This window comes from Bubalus bubalis, chromosome 12 (assembly GCF_019923935.1).
Source record: "Bubalus bubalis isolate 160015118507 breed Murrah chromosome 12, NDDB_SH_1, whole genome shotgun sequence".
Taxonomy (NCBI): domain Eukaryota; kingdom Metazoa; phylum Chordata; class Mammalia; order Artiodactyla; family Bovidae; genus Bubalus; species Bubalus bubalis.
In genome coordinates this window covers 21,426,997-21,443,833 of record NC_059168.1, presented here as the reverse complement: position 1 = coordinate 21,443,833, position 16,837 = coordinate 21,426,997, and the positions used below count along the sequence as shown (strand labels likewise).

The 16,837-nt window shown below is 38.3% G+C and overlaps 1 protein-coding gene across 4 annotated transcripts in view; it reads left to right on the top strand.

Annotated features, from left to right (window-relative positions):
• The window catches only part of MAP4K3 (mitogen-activated protein kinase kinase kinase kinase 3), a 185,985-nt gene that overhangs the window by 47,609 nt on the left and 121,539 nt on the right, over positions 1 to 16,837 (top strand). For all 4 annotated transcript variants that reach the window (XM_025260905.3, XM_025260904.3, XM_006071208.4 and 1 more), the window contains exon 2: positions 13,834 to 13,891. In XM_025260905.3, coding sequence (XP_025116690.1) covers positions 13,834 to 13,891 — 58 coding nt within the window. The remainder of the gene's footprint in view (positions 1 to 13,833; positions 13,892 to 16,837) is intronic.

The following is a 16,837-nucleotide window of genomic DNA, read 5'->3' as shown; positions in this document are numbered from 1 at the left end:
CTTTCCTCCTGAGTCCAGCAGTACATTTAAGAGAGTACTTGTTCTGTCTTACTTGCTATAGCTGGGTATTTATAATGGGAAGGATTTTCATATCTAGTTTTACATATTTCCAAAAGCAAAATCTCAGGTGATTTTTTATACACACTGGAGTTTGGGCCTCTTTGGATTAGAGATGCTGCTTCTGTCATTTCTATAGTGGGAAGTGGGAATGTGGTTACCTGGCCCCTTATGTTTTCCCAAACTTATTGCCACTGTTAAGGTTTTATATATGTTATCAGTTCATTTGACATTTGTGGTCTGCCAGTTACCATTTGAAAGTGTTATTGGTATGGAAAAAGTCCAATTTGAATTCCAAATAACTTTTTTTAAAAAATAAACTTTGAAATATAACTTGTTGCTGTTTGATTTTTATCAGTCATAGATTATTTTCTGTGTCTTTATACAGTCATTAGCTGTTAAGTGCATCTTTTTAAAAAGTTAGTACGATAGTCTCAATCTGTTTTTTATGGGTTGTTTTTTTTTTTAATTAGCATCATACAGTCTTAGAAACTTAAATCTTTAATCACCTGGTTTTAAGAAACAAAGAGACATTCAAGTTAATTCAGGAAAAGAGAGACTGTTGAAAGCTGCATGTGATAGGGGACTGGAAAGTTATCAGGAACTCAGGACAACTTTGGAGATACGTTTCTTTCTCATGGTCTCTTTTTTTTTTTTCTATGCATTTGTTCTGTTCTCTGCTCTTTGTTGTCTGTCTCCATGCTGTTTCTTCGTATCTTTATTTTGCCCACAGTCCTACTTGCTAAGACACTGGCACAACTTTATGGCATCATTTTCACACTGGGTTATATTACATGCTGGTTCAAACTTCTTAGAGCTATGATGTCTAATATGGTTGTCACTGGCCACACATGGCTTTTAAAGTCAAAGTTAAAACAATAGGTAGGATCTATGTGCTGAAAATACACAATGTGTAGGATCTATTATATATGCTGATAATGTTTTTATAAAACATTATGAAAAACATCAAAGAAAACCTAAACAGAAAATGTTCATGGACTGAAAAGTTCTGAACAGTAAAGGTGTGAGTTTTCCACAAATTGATCTATAATTATCAACAATCAAGATCAGAATCCCAGCAGGATTTTTTACAGCAAATGTAGACAAGGTGATTCTAAAATTTCTGTGAAAAGAAAAAGAACCTAGAATAGCTAAAGGAACTTTGAAAAAAGAAAAATAAAATTGGAAGAATCACAGTGTCTCATTTTTAAGACCTAACTATAAAACTGTGGTAATCAAGATTGTGTGTAGTGTGGGTAAGGAATAGAACAAGATTAGTGGATCAATGTAGAATCCAGAAATAGAACCACACAGATAACAGCCAATTGATTTTAACAGAGATGCAAGGCAATTCAGTGGAAGAAAGATAATAACCTTTTCAACAAATAGTATCGGAAAAGTTGGACATAAACTTGCAAAAAACAAAGGAACATTGACCTAAGCTTCACAAAACAAAATTAACTTAAACAAAAATGAACTCAAAGTATATCATAAATATAAATGTAAAACTTGTTTTTTAGAAGAAAACACAGGAGAAAATCTTTATGACTTGAGGTCAGGCGAGGTCTTACACATGACACCAGAAGCATCATTCATAAAAGAAAACAATTGATAAACTGGATTTCATCAAAAGTAAAAAATTCTGCTCGGTGTGTTAGTTTGCTAGGTCTGCTGTAGCAAAATACCACAGACTGGGTGGCATAAAACAATTGAAATTTTATTTCCTCACAGTTGTAGAGACTAGAAGTCCAAAGTCAAGGTGTGTTGGTGTCTCCCGAGGCCTCCCCTTGGGTTGTAGGCGGCTGCCTTCTTGCTGTGTTCTCAACATGACCTTTTCTGTGCACTAACATCTGTGGGCCCTTTTCTTATAAGAAGACTTGTCCTGTTGTATTAGAGCCCATCTGTATGAACTCATTTAACCTTGGTTACCTCCTTTAAGGCCTTGTCTCCAAATACACTTACATTCTAAGGTATTACGAATTAGAACTTCAACATCCAGATTTTGGGAGCACACAATCAGTCCATTGTTGTTCAGTCGCTCAGTCATGTCCAACTCTTTGCGACCCCATGGACTGCAGCACAGTAGGCTTCCTGGCCCTTCACTGTCTTCCAGAGTTTGCTCAAACTCTTGTCCATTGAGTCAGTGATGCCATCCAACCATCTCATCTTCTGTCGCCCCCTTCTCCAGCCCTCAATCTTTGCCAGCACCAGGGTCTTTTCTAGTGTGTTGGCTCTTTGCATCAGGTGGTCAAAGTATTGGAGCTGCAACTTCAGCATCTGTCCTTCCAGTGACTATTCAGGGTTGATTTCCATTAGGATTGACTGATTTGATCTCCTTGCCATCCAAGAGACTCTCAAGAGCCTTCTCCAGCACCACAGTTCGAAAGCATCAAATCAGTCCATAATGCTCTGCAAAAGACACTGTTAAGAGAAAAGGCAAGCTAAGACTGAGAGGAAATATTTGCAAATCGTAGCGCTTGCAAAAGAACTTGTATCTAGAATATATAAAAAAAACTTTCAAAGCTCAAAAGTAAGAAAATAAACATCCCAATTAAAACATGGTCAAAAAATAGAAGACCTTTCACCAAAGGGTGGCAAATAAGCACTGGAATAGATGTTCAACATCATTAGCCTTTAGGAAAATGAAGACTAAAACCACTGTGAGATACCATTATATACCTGTTGGAAATGGCTAAAAAGTACAATTCCAGTTTCTGACAAGAAAGTTCTGGAAGAGCTGGAGCTCTCTTACATCGCTGCTGGAAATGAACAATGGTACATCCACTGAAGAACAGAATTGGCAGATTCTTTAAAAATTAAACATATATCTACTGTATCCCTCTCCAAAATATTCTTATAACCTGTGCATTGAGTTTATAGCAACTCTATGTATATTTACCAAAAACTAAAAATAGCTGATAGCTTCAACTGGTAGTGAATAAACTGGGGTATATCCACACAGTGGAATACTACTTAACAATGAAAAAGGAACTAATGATATATGGAGCAACTTGGTGAAAGAAGGTAAGTCTCAGAAAGTTACATGATGATTTAATTTACGTGAAATTCTTAAAAAGGTAAAACTGTAGTGGCAAAGAACAGTCAGTGGTTGCCAGAGGTAAAGGTAAGGGGAGAATGTAACTTTCTAGGGAGTTTTTGAAGTGATGGAACTTTTCTGTTTCCAGATGATAGTTAACTCACTTTATGCAAATCTATACATGTATTAAAATTACTAGAACTATATTTTTTAAAGTTGATTTTTTTTCCCCCCAATTAAAGCTAACTGAGTCCTAAGGATGAAATGTACAGTATGGTAACTATAGTTAACAATACTGTATTGATACTAAGAGAACAGATCTTAAAAGTTCTCATCACAAGAAAAAAAAATGTGTAACTAGGTGTGGTGATGGATGTCAACTAAATTTGTGATCATTTAGTAATATATGTATCAAATCATTATTTTGTACACCTGAAGTAAATACAACGTTATATGTCAATTATATCTCAATTAAATATTTAAATATCTGAACAGTTTGAGAGCCTTTCAAATTTAAATATCTTATTGCATATCAAATAATTAAATAAAATTCAGTTCTTCAGACAACCAGCCATGTCTTGGTTTGCCAGTAGCTTTATGTGGCATGGGGCTACAGTAAGTGGACAGTGCGTGTAGAACCTTTCCTTTAATGCAAAACATTCTATTGGACAGTATTGTTTCAGAGTGGGAGTCAGCGGGTTTTTTCTGTAAAGGGCCAGGTGGTAATACTTCAGGGGTTCTGGGCCATATGGTCTCTATCTCAGCTACTCAACTCTTACATTGTGTTGTGAAAGCAGCCACAGATGATACTTAACCCAATGAACACGTTCCTGTACAACTTCATTTACAAAAACAGTAATGCTTGCTGACCCCTGTTTTCAATAATCCGATCAGCGTATCTCCTTTTTCATGTTAGCTCAGGTCACGAAGGTAGAGTGACCTTATAGTTTACTGTCCAAGTTAAATAAAATTTTAATTATAAATTTGAGAGTGAAAGTGGGCCCTATTAGTAATTCTGCTAGGACAATCTGGCATAACCTATGCGTGTCCTGGGCAAACCAGGAATGTCTGTCACCCTGGCTCTCAGTCTTCCTATAGAATTGGTTGCCCTTGTAGTAGGCTCATACTAGTCTGAGTAACTGTGGAAAAGCAAACAAAACTCTTCCTTCAACAGGAGCTTTGGGTTAACCATTTCCCTCTGAAAAGGAGCATTTATATGGGAAGGAGCATTTATATGGGAGACACCCTGAGGTTCCACCCGCCCAATGCGCTCAAAATAGCCTCTGTTTTCTGTCCCTATGCCTTTGCTCATGCTTTTCTTCCTGTGCCCTCTTTCTTATCCTGCTTCTGTGTTTGTTGTAATCCAGCCCGTCTGTCAAACCTCTGCTTAAATGGTATCTCCTTCATAAAGCCATCCCTGTAACACCCCTTCCAGACTTAGAAGTTGGTATTTATATTTTAGAAAATTCACAAGGCATGGTGCCTTAAGCCAGGTCCCCAGACCTGGCTGAGTATCAGAAGCACCTCAGTAGCTTTAAATACAGATTCCTGTCTTGTCCTAAACCTGTTGGTTCAGAAATCAGTGGCAGCATTTTTTGTTGTTTTTGAGGTCCTCATATGATCCTTGTATAACCAGCCAACTGGTTTAGTATTTGGAATCTGTTAATTTAGACTTAAATTATTTGATGCGAACACCTTACTTTTAGAATTAGAAGGAAACTCGAAATAGTCTCTTTTTTCTCCTCTTATTTTTAGATTGAGGGCAGAAGACACAGGGAAATTACTAACTCAGATCCTATTGCTTGTTACTGGCAGAGCCAGCACTAAACTTTGCATTTCTTCACTCCCATCTTGGAACCTTTCTTTATATATGTTCACATTGGACAGCCCCTTCTGAACAGTAAGCTTTGAATATAGAAGGTGTTCGGTATATAGTAGATGATCAGGTTTGTTATGGACAGTTATCTAACTCACTTTATATAGTGTGTAGCATGTTTTTGCCACTTATAGTTTAGTCTAGATTTTGTTTACTCTCATTGTCACAGTCAAGGAATACTTTTCCGATAGTTAGAGATAACTTAGTAGTCAGTATGAAATCGTCTCACAGAAACCTTTTCCCAAACCAGTGCTAGAATGAACGCTTTTTGAAAGACTGACTGAGCCAAACTGAATTCCAGGACAGCTTAAAAATGGTTTCCAAGAGCTCCTCTAATCTGAGATCAGCTCTAGATCTGCAGGATTTTCCAAATCAAGCTCACTCCTGTGTGAGAAAGGTTACCCAGGATATCTGGGAGTGTGTGTGAGGGATGCCTGACTTGAACTGGGGTCAGGAAGGGTTTGTAGGCAGTGATAATAACCTAAGGTGAGCTTTAAAAGATGTCTAGGAGTTAGGCTAGGGGAGGGAGTTTATGGAAAGTGTTTGTCTAAGCAGTAAGTGCCAGAGGGTAAAAGTGTGGCTAGCACTGGGGCTGGGCAGTTGTTTAGTTTGGCTAGAGCATAAAGCGCCAAGTAAGGACCGACTGGAAATACAGACAGGTAGTAAACAGTTTTATAGATAAAATGTTGTACTTCACAGCTGGCTGTCCACATGCAAAGGAGTGAAATTTGAGCCCTGCCAGACACCATAGAAAAAGTCATAGACCTAAATGGAAATGGGTCATAGACTTAAATGGAAAAGCTGAACTATAAAACTCTTTAGAAGAAAAAATAGGGAAAAAAAAATCTTTGTGACCTTGGTTTCCAGGCAGTCGTTTCTCAGCTATAATACCAAAAACATAAGCAACTAAAAGTAGATAAAGTTTGACTTAACAAAATTTAAAAATTTTTTGCTTCAAAGAACACCATCAAGAAATGAAGACAACTCAAGAGTGGGATTAAATATTTACAGGTCATGTAACTAATAAGAGACTTACATCAGGATCTATAAAAAATGCTTACAAGTCAACAGTAAAAATACGACACAATTAAAAATGGGCAAAGAATTAGATACACATTTTTTCAAAGACAATATTCAAATGACAAACAGGCATATGAAAAGATGCTTAAGATTGTTAGTCATTAGTGAGTTACTAGACCACAAAGAGATACCACTTCACGTCAACGAGGAAAACTAAAGTTAAAAAGCCAGGTAATAATATATATCAGCTTGGCTGTAGAGAAATTGGAACCCTCATACATTGCTGGCAGTCATATAAAATGGTGCAGCCACTTTGGAAAACAGTCTGACAGTTCTTGAGGAAGCTAAACAGAGGTTGCCATGTGACTCAGCGATTCCACTCTTAGCTCTCTATCCAAGAGAATTGAAAGCACAGATCCACACAGGGTTCATAAAAGCATTATTCATAATAGCCCAAATGGAAACAGCCCACACATCCTTCAACTGGTAAAAGGATAAACAAATGGGGAATTTTCATTCAATGAAATATTATTCAGCAACAAAAAGAATAAAGTCCTGATAAATGCTACAACATGGATGAACCTGGAAAGCTTATGCTCAGTGAAAGAAGCCAGTCACAAGGGACCAGAGTTTGTACGATCATATTTGTGTGAAATATCCAGAATAGTCAAATCCATAGAGACAGAAAGTAGAGTATTAGTTGTCAGGGATTGGGAGGGGGAGGAATAGAGAGTGACTGGTAATGGGTCTTGGGGTTTCTTTCTGGGTTGATAAAAATGTGTCAAAATTAGATAGGAATGATGGTTACATAACTATGTGCATATACTAAAAATGACTGAATTGTACACATTGAAAGGGTGAACTTTTTGGTATGTGAATTGTATCACAGTAAAGCTGTTATAAAATGCTATATTTAGTAAATACTTTAAATTTTCTGGTAAGGAATTTGGATCATGTCTTTCAAACAATAGTGTGTACTCCTGAAGAGTTTTGAACTCAAAACAACTGATCTGAGCATTACTTTGAGAACATGTGAGAATGGTGGACAAATCAATGCTGTGGCAGAAGACTAGGTCTAGAAGCTGAGAATATTTATCCTCAGTTTTTTTCCCTGGGCAGATCTATAAAGTTCATGTTCAGTTCAGTTCAGTTCAGTCGCTCAGTCGTGTCCGACTCTTTGCAACTCCATGGACCGCAGCATGCCGGGCTTCCCTGTCCACAACTAGCTCCCGCAGTTTACCCAAACTCATGCCCATTGAGTCGGTGATGCCATCCAAACATCTCATACTCTGTCGTCCCCTTCTCCTCCTGCCTTTAGTCTTTCCCAGCATCAGGGTCTTTTCAAATGAGTCAGCACTTTGCATCAGAGGCCAAAGTATTGGAGTTTCAGCTTCAATATCAGTCCCTCCAATGAACACCCAGGACTGATCTCCTTTAGAATGGACTGGTTGGATCTCCTTGCAGTCCAAGAGTCTTCTCCAACACCACAGCTCAAAAGCATCAATTCTTCGGTGCTCAGCTTTCTTCACAGTCCAGCTCTCACATCCATAGATGACTACTGGAAAAACCATAACCTTGACTAGATGGACCTTTGTTGACAAAGTAAAGTCTCTGCTTTTCAATATGCTGTCTAGGTTGTTCATAACTTTTCTTCCAAGGAGTTAGCGTCTTTTAATTTCATGGCTGCAATCACCATCTGCAGTGATTTTGGAGCCCCAAAAAATAAAGTCAGCCACTGTTTCCCCATTTATTTGCCATGAAGTGATGGGACCGGATGCCATGATCTTTGTTTTCTGAATGTTGAGCTTTAAGGCAACTTTTTCACTCTCCTCTTTCACTTTCATCAAGAGGCTCTTTAGTTCTTCACTTTCTGCCATAAGGGTGGTATCATCTGCATATCTGAGGTTATTGATATTTCTCCCAGCAATCTGATTCCAGCTTGTGCTTCATCCAGCCCAGCGTTTCTCTTGATGTACTCTGCATATAAGTTAAATAACCAGGGTGACAATATACAGCCTTGATGTACTCCTTTTCCTATATTGAACCAGTCTGTTGTTCCATGTCCAGTTCTAACTGTTCCTTCCTGACCTGCATACAGATTTCTCAAGAAGCAGACCAGGTGGTCTGGTATTCCCATCTCTTAAGAATTTTCCACAGTTTATTGTGATCCACACAGTCAAAGGCTTTGGCATAATCAATAAAGCAGAAATAGATATTTTTCTGGAACTCTCTTGCTTTTTTGATGACCCAACAGATGTTGGCAATTTGATCTCTGGTTCCTCTGCCTTTTCTAAATCCAGCATGAACATTGGAAGTTCATGGTTCACGTGTTGCTGAAGCCTGGCTTGGAGAATTTTGAGCATTACTTTACTAGCGTGTGAGATGAGTGCAATTGTGTGGTAGTTTGAGCATTCTTTGGCATTACCTTTCTTTGGGATTGGAATGAAAACTGACCTTTTCCAGTCCTGTGGCCACTGCTGAGTTTTCCAGATTTGCTGGCATATTGAGTGCAGCACTTTCACAGCATCATCTTTCAGGATTTGAAATAGCTCCACTGGAATTCCATCACCTCCACTAGCTTTGTTCGTAGTGATGCTTCCTAAGGCCCACTTGACTTCACATTCCAGGATGGCTGGCTCTAGGTCAGTGATCACACCATCGTGATTATCTGGGTCATGAAGATCTTTTTTGTACAGTTCTTCTGTGTATTCTTGCCACCTCTTCTTAATATCTTCTGCTTCTGTTAGGTCCCTACCATTTCTGTCCTTTATTGCACCCATCTTTGCATGAAATGTTCCCCTGGTATCTCTAATTTTCTTGAAGAGATCTCTAGTCTTTCCCATTCTATTATTTTCCTCTATTTCTTTGCACTGATCACTCAGGAAGGCTTTCTTATCTCTCCTTGCTATTCTTTGGAACTCTGCATTCAAATAGGTATATCTTTCATTTTTTCCTTTGCTTTTCACTTCTCTTCTTTTCAGAGCTATTTGTAAGGGCTCCTCATGTTACTGATAGTGAATTAGAAATTTTTTAGCTATATGCTTTATTATAATTATAAATATTTACCGTGTTTTCATTTTTCTGTAATCAATTTTTCTAGGTGATTGAAAAAAGAATAGCAGGTACAGAGCAATAGAGTTGGTATTTTAAAATTTACTTATGTGTAATCTTGGCTGCTGTAAATTTAGAAACAGCAAAATATGACTGACTTTAGCCAGAAGACCCAAGATTATTGATGAATCATAATGTTAAACACCTTTCATGAATAAACCTAAGGACTATGATGTGGTAAAGATCAGAAATTCAGGTTTCCTGAGGATTTTTTCTTCCCTTTTTTGTGAATTATCTTATTTCTGTCAAATAAGTTACATATTAGAAAATATTCAGAAGGCAAAAAGAACAGTAATCATTAGCTGTCTTCTTTTCTTATTGACTCTGAAGAACCATAATTTAAAAACTTGTTACCCTTTAGAAAATCCTAATTTAAATTTTGAAAAATAGTATTCATAAGTCAAGCCTTTAGTAAATAATTGACTCTTGTAAAGTACTTACCCGTAGTTTACTGTCATAGTTTTTCTGTTAAATATGTGCTGTGTTAACTATTAATGAATCTATTTTTAGAAGAGTACATTGTGTGCTGCAGCCATTTTGGACCCTTGTGTAACTTGCGTTGTCAGTGGAAGTGTGCCCTCTTGTGGTCAGTTGGAAACAGAATTTCAGTTGTAAAAATAGTCAGCCTAGCTTTCTGAGGGACTTTCCTGGTGGCTCAGATGGTAAAGCGTCTGTCTACAATCTGGGAGATGTGGGTTCGATCCCTGGGTCGGGAAGATTCCCTGGAGAAGGAAATGGCACCCCATTCCAGTACTCTTGCCTAGAAAATCCAGTGGACGCAGGAGCCTGGTGCAGGCTACTGCCCATGGGGTCGCAAAGAGTCGGACACGACTGAGCGACTTCACTTTAGCTTTCTCTGAGTTCATATTTTCTTTTGCTCATTCGTTTGGAATTACCCAGACTCTGAATTTATTTTTCAATAAACAGAAAATAAAACTATTTCAAGATTTTTAAATGGAGAATTGAGAATTAGAGAGGGATGTCTTATTTTATTGGAGAAGTGCTTAAAAAAGATATGGATTAGAGGACAGAGTGTCAAGAAGTCTAACAGAGAAGAGGTATCGCAACGTGAGGAAAGGCAAGGTGTTCTGATAGTGTTTGAGAAGATTTATGACTAACGTTGCTGTGATATAATGAATATTTTGCACTCTGCTCCATCCTCTTTACAAAATGCTCCCAGAATGACACTCTGATTTTATTTCTATTCCATTCATATATATATGTCTTCTTATCCTGGTGAAAGCGATAAATACTTGTGTGACACTATTGGAAATGTCTGTTTCATGTAATGGAAATTAAGTTAATTTGAAATAAATGTTCAAATCTGTTCTGAACTGCCTGTAGTTCAAAAACTTACTGCTGAGTTCAAAACTTACTACTCTGTAGTAAGTTGGCATCATAAATGTTTATGAGTTATGGGGATTTTTTTTAAAAGGAATGAACTTCCCTTGAAATTTTAATTTTAATTCTTCTTAATTTGTATTTTTAATACCTTTGGTGTTCTTTGAGTTTAAAGGTTAAATTTTTATTTATATGTTTTAGCAGTGACTGTGTCCCGTATATATCTTCTTAGAAACTCATTTTTTTTTTAATGCCCCAGTACTCTTAGAAGGATTCCACTGTTAATATTGTTATCATCCCTTATGGGTGATTCACTGAGCTTTCAGTTCAATTCAGTTCAGTCAATCAGTCTTGTCTGACTCTTTGCGACCCCATGAATTGCAGCACACCAGGCCTCCCTGTCCATCACCAACTCCCGGAGTTCACTCAAACTCATGTCCATCGAGTCGGTGATGCCATCCAGCCATCTCATCCTGTGTCTTCCCATTCTCCTCCTGCCCCCCGTCCCTCCCAGCATCAGAGTCTTTTCCAATGAGTCAACTCTTTGCATGAGGTAGCCAAAGTACTGGAGTTTCAGCTTTAGCATCAATCCTTCCAAAGAACACCCAGGACTGATCTCCTTTAGAATGGACTGGTTGGATCTCCTTGCAGTCCAAGGGACTCTCCAAGAGTCTTCTCCAACACCACAGTTCAAAAGCATCAATTCTTCGACACTCAGCTTTCTTCACAGTCCAACTCTCACATCCATACATGACCACTGGAAAAACCATAGCCTTGACTAGATGGACCTTTGTTGGCAAAGTAATGTCTCTGCTTTTGAATATGCTATCTAGGTTGGTCATAACTTTCCTTCCAAGGAGTAAGCGTCTTTTAATTTCATGGCTGCAGTCACCATCTGCAGTGATTTTGGATCCCCAAAAAAGAAAGTCTGACACTGTTTCCACTGTTTCCCCATCTATTTCCCATGAAGTGATGGGACCAGATGCCGTGATCTTTGTTTTCTGAATGTTGAGCTTTAAGCCCACTTTTTCACTCTCCTCTTTCACTCTCATCAAGAGGCTTTTTAGTTCCTCTTCACTTTCTGCCATAAGGGTGGTGTCATCTGCATATCTGAGGTGATTGATATTTCTCCCGGCAATCTTGATTCCAGCTTGTGCTTCTTCCAGCCCAGCGTTTCTCATGATGTACTCTGCATATAAGTTAAATAAACAGGGTGACAATATACAGCCTTGGCGTACTCTTTTCCTCTTTGGAACCAGTCTGTTGTTCCATGTCCAGTTCTAACTGTTGTTTCCTGACCTGCATATAGGTTTCTCAAGAGGCAGGTCAGGTGGTCTGGTATTCCCATCTCTTTCAGGATTTCCCACAGTTTATTGTGATCCATACAGTCAAAGGCTTTGGCATAATCAATAAAGCAGAAATAGATGCTTTTCTGGAACTCTCTTGCTTTTTCCATGATCCAGCAGATGTTGGCAATTTGATCTCTGGTTCCTCTGCCTTTTCTAAAACCAGCTTGAACATCTGGAAGTTCACAGTTCTCATATTGCTGAAGCCTGGCTTGGAGAATTTTGAGCATTACTTTACTAGCACGTGAGATGAGTGCAATTGTGTGGTAGTTTGAGCATTCTTTGGCATTGCCTTTCTTTGGGATTGGAATGAAAACTGACCTTTTCCAGTCTTGTGGCCACTGCTGAGTTTTCCAAATTTGCTGGCATATTGAGTGCATCACTTTCACAGCATCATACCAGTCCACTAATAAGTGTTACAACTAAGAATAATTCTCATGACATGAATGAATTTTTCAGTGTTGAGTGAATTGCATATATTGGTCTTCATTAGTTGATACAAAAATCAATTTAAGTTTCAGTTCATAGTTTGAAATATTTTGAAAATTTTTATTCAATTATAAAACATTTTAAATTTACAAAAATAACTACCATTTTTATACAAACTGAAAAGATTATTTCTGCTTACTTACATGTAATTACATTTGTAAACACTGGCAATCTAATATTATGGGTTGATTTTTTAAAATAGTTTTTATTTGTAATATGTGGCTTGTAAAATATATTTGGTTTGTATTGAATTGATTTCTTTATACTATCAGATGTGTTTAAACAGATATGAGGAGCTTGTTTTTACAGTTATATAAAGGTATTTGATTTTCATAAAGTTTTTTTAGGTTAAAAGTTTAAAGCTAGTTAATTCAGAATTCTTTGAATGAAAGAGGACAGTGAAAAACTTGGCTTAAAACTGAACATTCAGAAAACTAAGATCATGGCATCTGGTCCCATCACTTCATGGCAAATATATGAGGAAACAATGTAAAGAGTGAGAGACTTTATTTTGGGGGCTCCAGAATCACTGCAGATGGTGACTACAGCCATGAAATTAAAAGATGCTTGCTCCTTGGAAGAGAAGCCATGACCAACCTAGACAGCATATTGAAAAGCAGAGACATTACTTTGCCAACAAAGGTCCATCTAGTCAAAGTTATGGTTTTTCAAGTAGTCATGTATGGATGTGAGAGTTGGACAATAAAGAAAGCTGAGTGCCAAAGAATTGATGCTTTAGAACTGTGGTGTTGGAGAAGACTCTTGAGAGTCCCTTGGAGTGCAAGGAGATCCAATCAGTCCATCCTAAAGGAAGTCAGTCCTAAATATTCATTGGAAGGACTGATGCTAAAGCTGAAACTCCAATATTTTGGCCACCTGATGCAAAAGACCCTGATGCTGGGCAAGATTGAAGGTGAGAGGAGAAGGGGACAACAGAGGATGAGATGGTTGGATGGCATCACCAATGCGATGGACATGAGTTTGAGTAGGCTCTGGGAGTTGGTGATGGACAGGGAAGCCTGGTGTGCTGAAGTCCATGGGGTCGCAAAGAGTCGGACACAATTGAGCGACTGAATTGAACTTGAGTGAATCGCGGTGGAATGTAATGCTTAAAAAACTCAGGCTCTGGAGTCAGACTGCCTGGGTTTGAATCCCAGCATGTCCCTAGCTATACGGTCTCGGCAAGTTCTCTGTGCTACAAATTCTTCATGTGCAACACAAGAATATTATTGATATTATTACATTAGTACCTGCCTTTTAAGATTGCTGTAAAAATTCAATGAATAAATAGAAAATCACGTGGAATAGTGCCTGGATATACTACAATCTGGTATACTACTGCTGTTATTATCATCCTCATTAAATTTATACTTGGATTGATGTTGAAATTCATTGGGAAGAATATACTGTTTGTTTTGTAAATATAAATCAGTTTTACAATTCTTGCTTTAAAAAATATTCTGAATAATTGACAATATAAGTAGTAAGCTAAAATAGCATTTCATAAAGTTTTTATGAAAGCTTTCTTTTCACAGTTATCTTCTTTTGTTTTTTAGGCACGGAATGTTAACACCGGTGAACTGGCAGCAATTAAAGTAATAAAATTGGAACCAGGTAAATTCATTCAAATTTGGTGTTTCTTATTGCCCTCAACCACTGGATATCTCAGGCTTGTTTTAATGATGTTTGGTCAACATTCTCTGTTGTTCCCAATATCTGGCAGAGCTGTTGTCTGCTCCTCCACCTCTCTGAGACCTGTAGACACCTTGCCCAGTTCTTCCCTGAAAAACCACTGATGACTGCAGGAGGAAGGGGAGCTCCGGAGGAGACTGTTGCCTCTGTACTCTGTTGAGCTCACTGGTCACACAGAGATGGAGTGCTTGTCCAGGTTAACTCTGTCCAGTGACAAGAGGCAGTGTGCTGCAGTGGAAAGAACGGAACTGGCATCTGGTATTTGCAGGCCAGTTCTTGGTGTCCCGTACTCCTGCTCTGTGAACTTGGGCAAGTAACTTTAGCTCTGAGTCTCAGTTTCCTCAGTAAACCTAACTCTCACATTTTATGGGTCGTTAATATTGGAATAGCTGCCTTCTACCTGGAGTAGCTTGTAAAGCCCCAGGACTACTCCCTATTTTTCATCTGCTTCAACTGTATTCTATCCCTGAATTCCCCCCACTCCCTGCAGAACCCATGTCTTTCTGAACTAACTGTGTACTCTTAAAAACCCCTCCCCTCCCTGATTTCGCCCTCCCATTGTAAGTACGTATGTATACTAGTGTCTAGACTGAATTCCACCTCAGTGATTGTGCCTTTCTGCTGATGCCTTTCTGTATGGCCACAGATCCATCCAGTAATATATATATATTTTTAATTGTAGACAACTTTTTCTGTAAAGGTCGAGAGTAAAATATTGTAGGCTTTTGGTACCACATGTAGTCTCTGTTTATGGTTCTCGCTCCCTTCCCTCCTCTCTTTCTTCCTCCTTGAATGTAAATACTATTCGTTGGTGAAAAATCATTCTTAACCAACCAGGCCACCTGTGCTTGTAGTTTGCCCCACCCCTGATTTTGATCATCAACAGACTTAGAAGTGCTATTAAGATGAAGTTTTAAGGATGCCTTGACTGACTGTGATCAAACTACACGCAAATATAATGAATTTAAAAAATACTTTCTCATTTATAGGTATTTACAGATTTTTTTTATGCTCTGATTACGTTCTAACATCACAAGACAAAGCTTTTTTCCTTTTCTTTGAAACTCCTATTCTTTAGTGGATATTCAAAATTGACAAACTGACAAAAAAAGAAAGGTTTGACATTTGAAGCAGGGCCTCCGTTTTTAATCATTATGAAGAGGCTATGTTATTGATGAAAGAGTCTGCTTAGAAGCAGTGTGTTCATACACCATTCCCTCAGATCAGTTTCGTGCCTTCTCTTTCGGGAAACCTTTCTCCCTAACCCCTCCTCTGGTTAAGATGACTCCTACTAGAGGAGCACCTTTTCCCACAGCTGTGATTCTAGAGTTGCCTTTCTTTTTTCCTAAGTTGCAATCAGATTTATGTCCACAGCACTCAACTTAGGGTCAATGCATAGTACTCACTCAGGACATCTTAAAATGTCCTTTAAAAAATTAGGAACTTAAAATCTTATTGTTCATCAGGTCATTTGCTTTCTGATTAGTGAGTTGTTTGTTTTATGTTAATCTTAAATACTGCCTTTTATCTCTCTCTCTCACTGTAATAAATGAAAATACAATTAAATAAAAAGAAATGGAATACATTTCAACTCTGCCACTCAGAGATAACAAGAATTACTACCATATATATGTTATGAGATATACACTTAAATTTAATTAACATTGGACTGTCTCCTTTTGTGTTCTTAGAAGCCACCTGAATTTTTGTATTAAATTTCTTTAATTTGTTTATGTCTTGTGAGAAATGTTTAACTTGTCAGTGAGCTTGAAGTATATGGCCTAGTGGTTACGACCACAGATACTAAAGCCAAGCTGCTTTGATTCTCATCTGACTTGACCACATTGCTTAAGCTTTTTGGATGGACTTCTGTTTCCTCATCCCTAGAATGGGGATAATAGTAATAGCTTCCTCTTAAGGCTGTTGTAGGAATTAAATAAGCTAATATATCTAAAACACTTTAAATATTTCTTGAGAAGCTTATTAGTTTGCCGTAAAGTGACTTACAATAGCAATAGCAATGACCTAGCAGTTCCACTCTCGTGTATCTACCTACACAGCAACTTTTACACACACGTGTCCACAGCAGTGTTATTCTTAATAGGCAAACGTTGGCAGCAACCTCACTGCCCTACAGCAACCTAACTGCAAATGAATAGACTGTACATGAATAGACAAAACTATAAATGAATAGACAAAATATGTCTATATAATACAGTGGAATACTTTTCAGCAATAAAAAGAATCAAACTGTTGATACATGCTGTGACGCTGCTGCTGCTGCTGCTAAGTCGTTTCAGTCGTGTCCGACTCTGTGCGACCCCAGAGACGGCAGCCCACCAGGCCCCGCCGTCCCTGGGATTCTCCAGGCAAGAGCACTGGAGTGGGTTGCCATTTCCTTCTCCAGTGCATGAAAGTGAAAAGCGAAAGGGAAGTCGCTCAGTCGTGTCCGACTCTTGGCGACCCCATGGACTGCAGCCTTCCAGGCTCCTCCATCCATGGGATTTGCCAGGCAAGAGCACTGGAGTGGGGTGCCATCGCCTTCTCCAGCTGTGACACTGATGAACCTTAAAAATTGTAAAGTGTAAGGAGCCAGATGATTCTGTTAATGTGGAATGTCTGGAAAAGACACATCTACAGAGTCAGAAAGAGGATTAGTCAGCTGGTGTGTTTGGAGAAGGGATTAATAGTTAATGGATGTGAGGGGTCTTACTGGGTAATGGAAATATTTTAAAATTGATTTATACTGATGGTTGCACAACTAGGTGAATTTACTAAAGAAAAATCTTTGATTATGCATTTGATATGGATTAATTGTTGCTGTAGTTTAGTTCTTGTCATGCCCGACTCTTTGCAACCCCACAAACT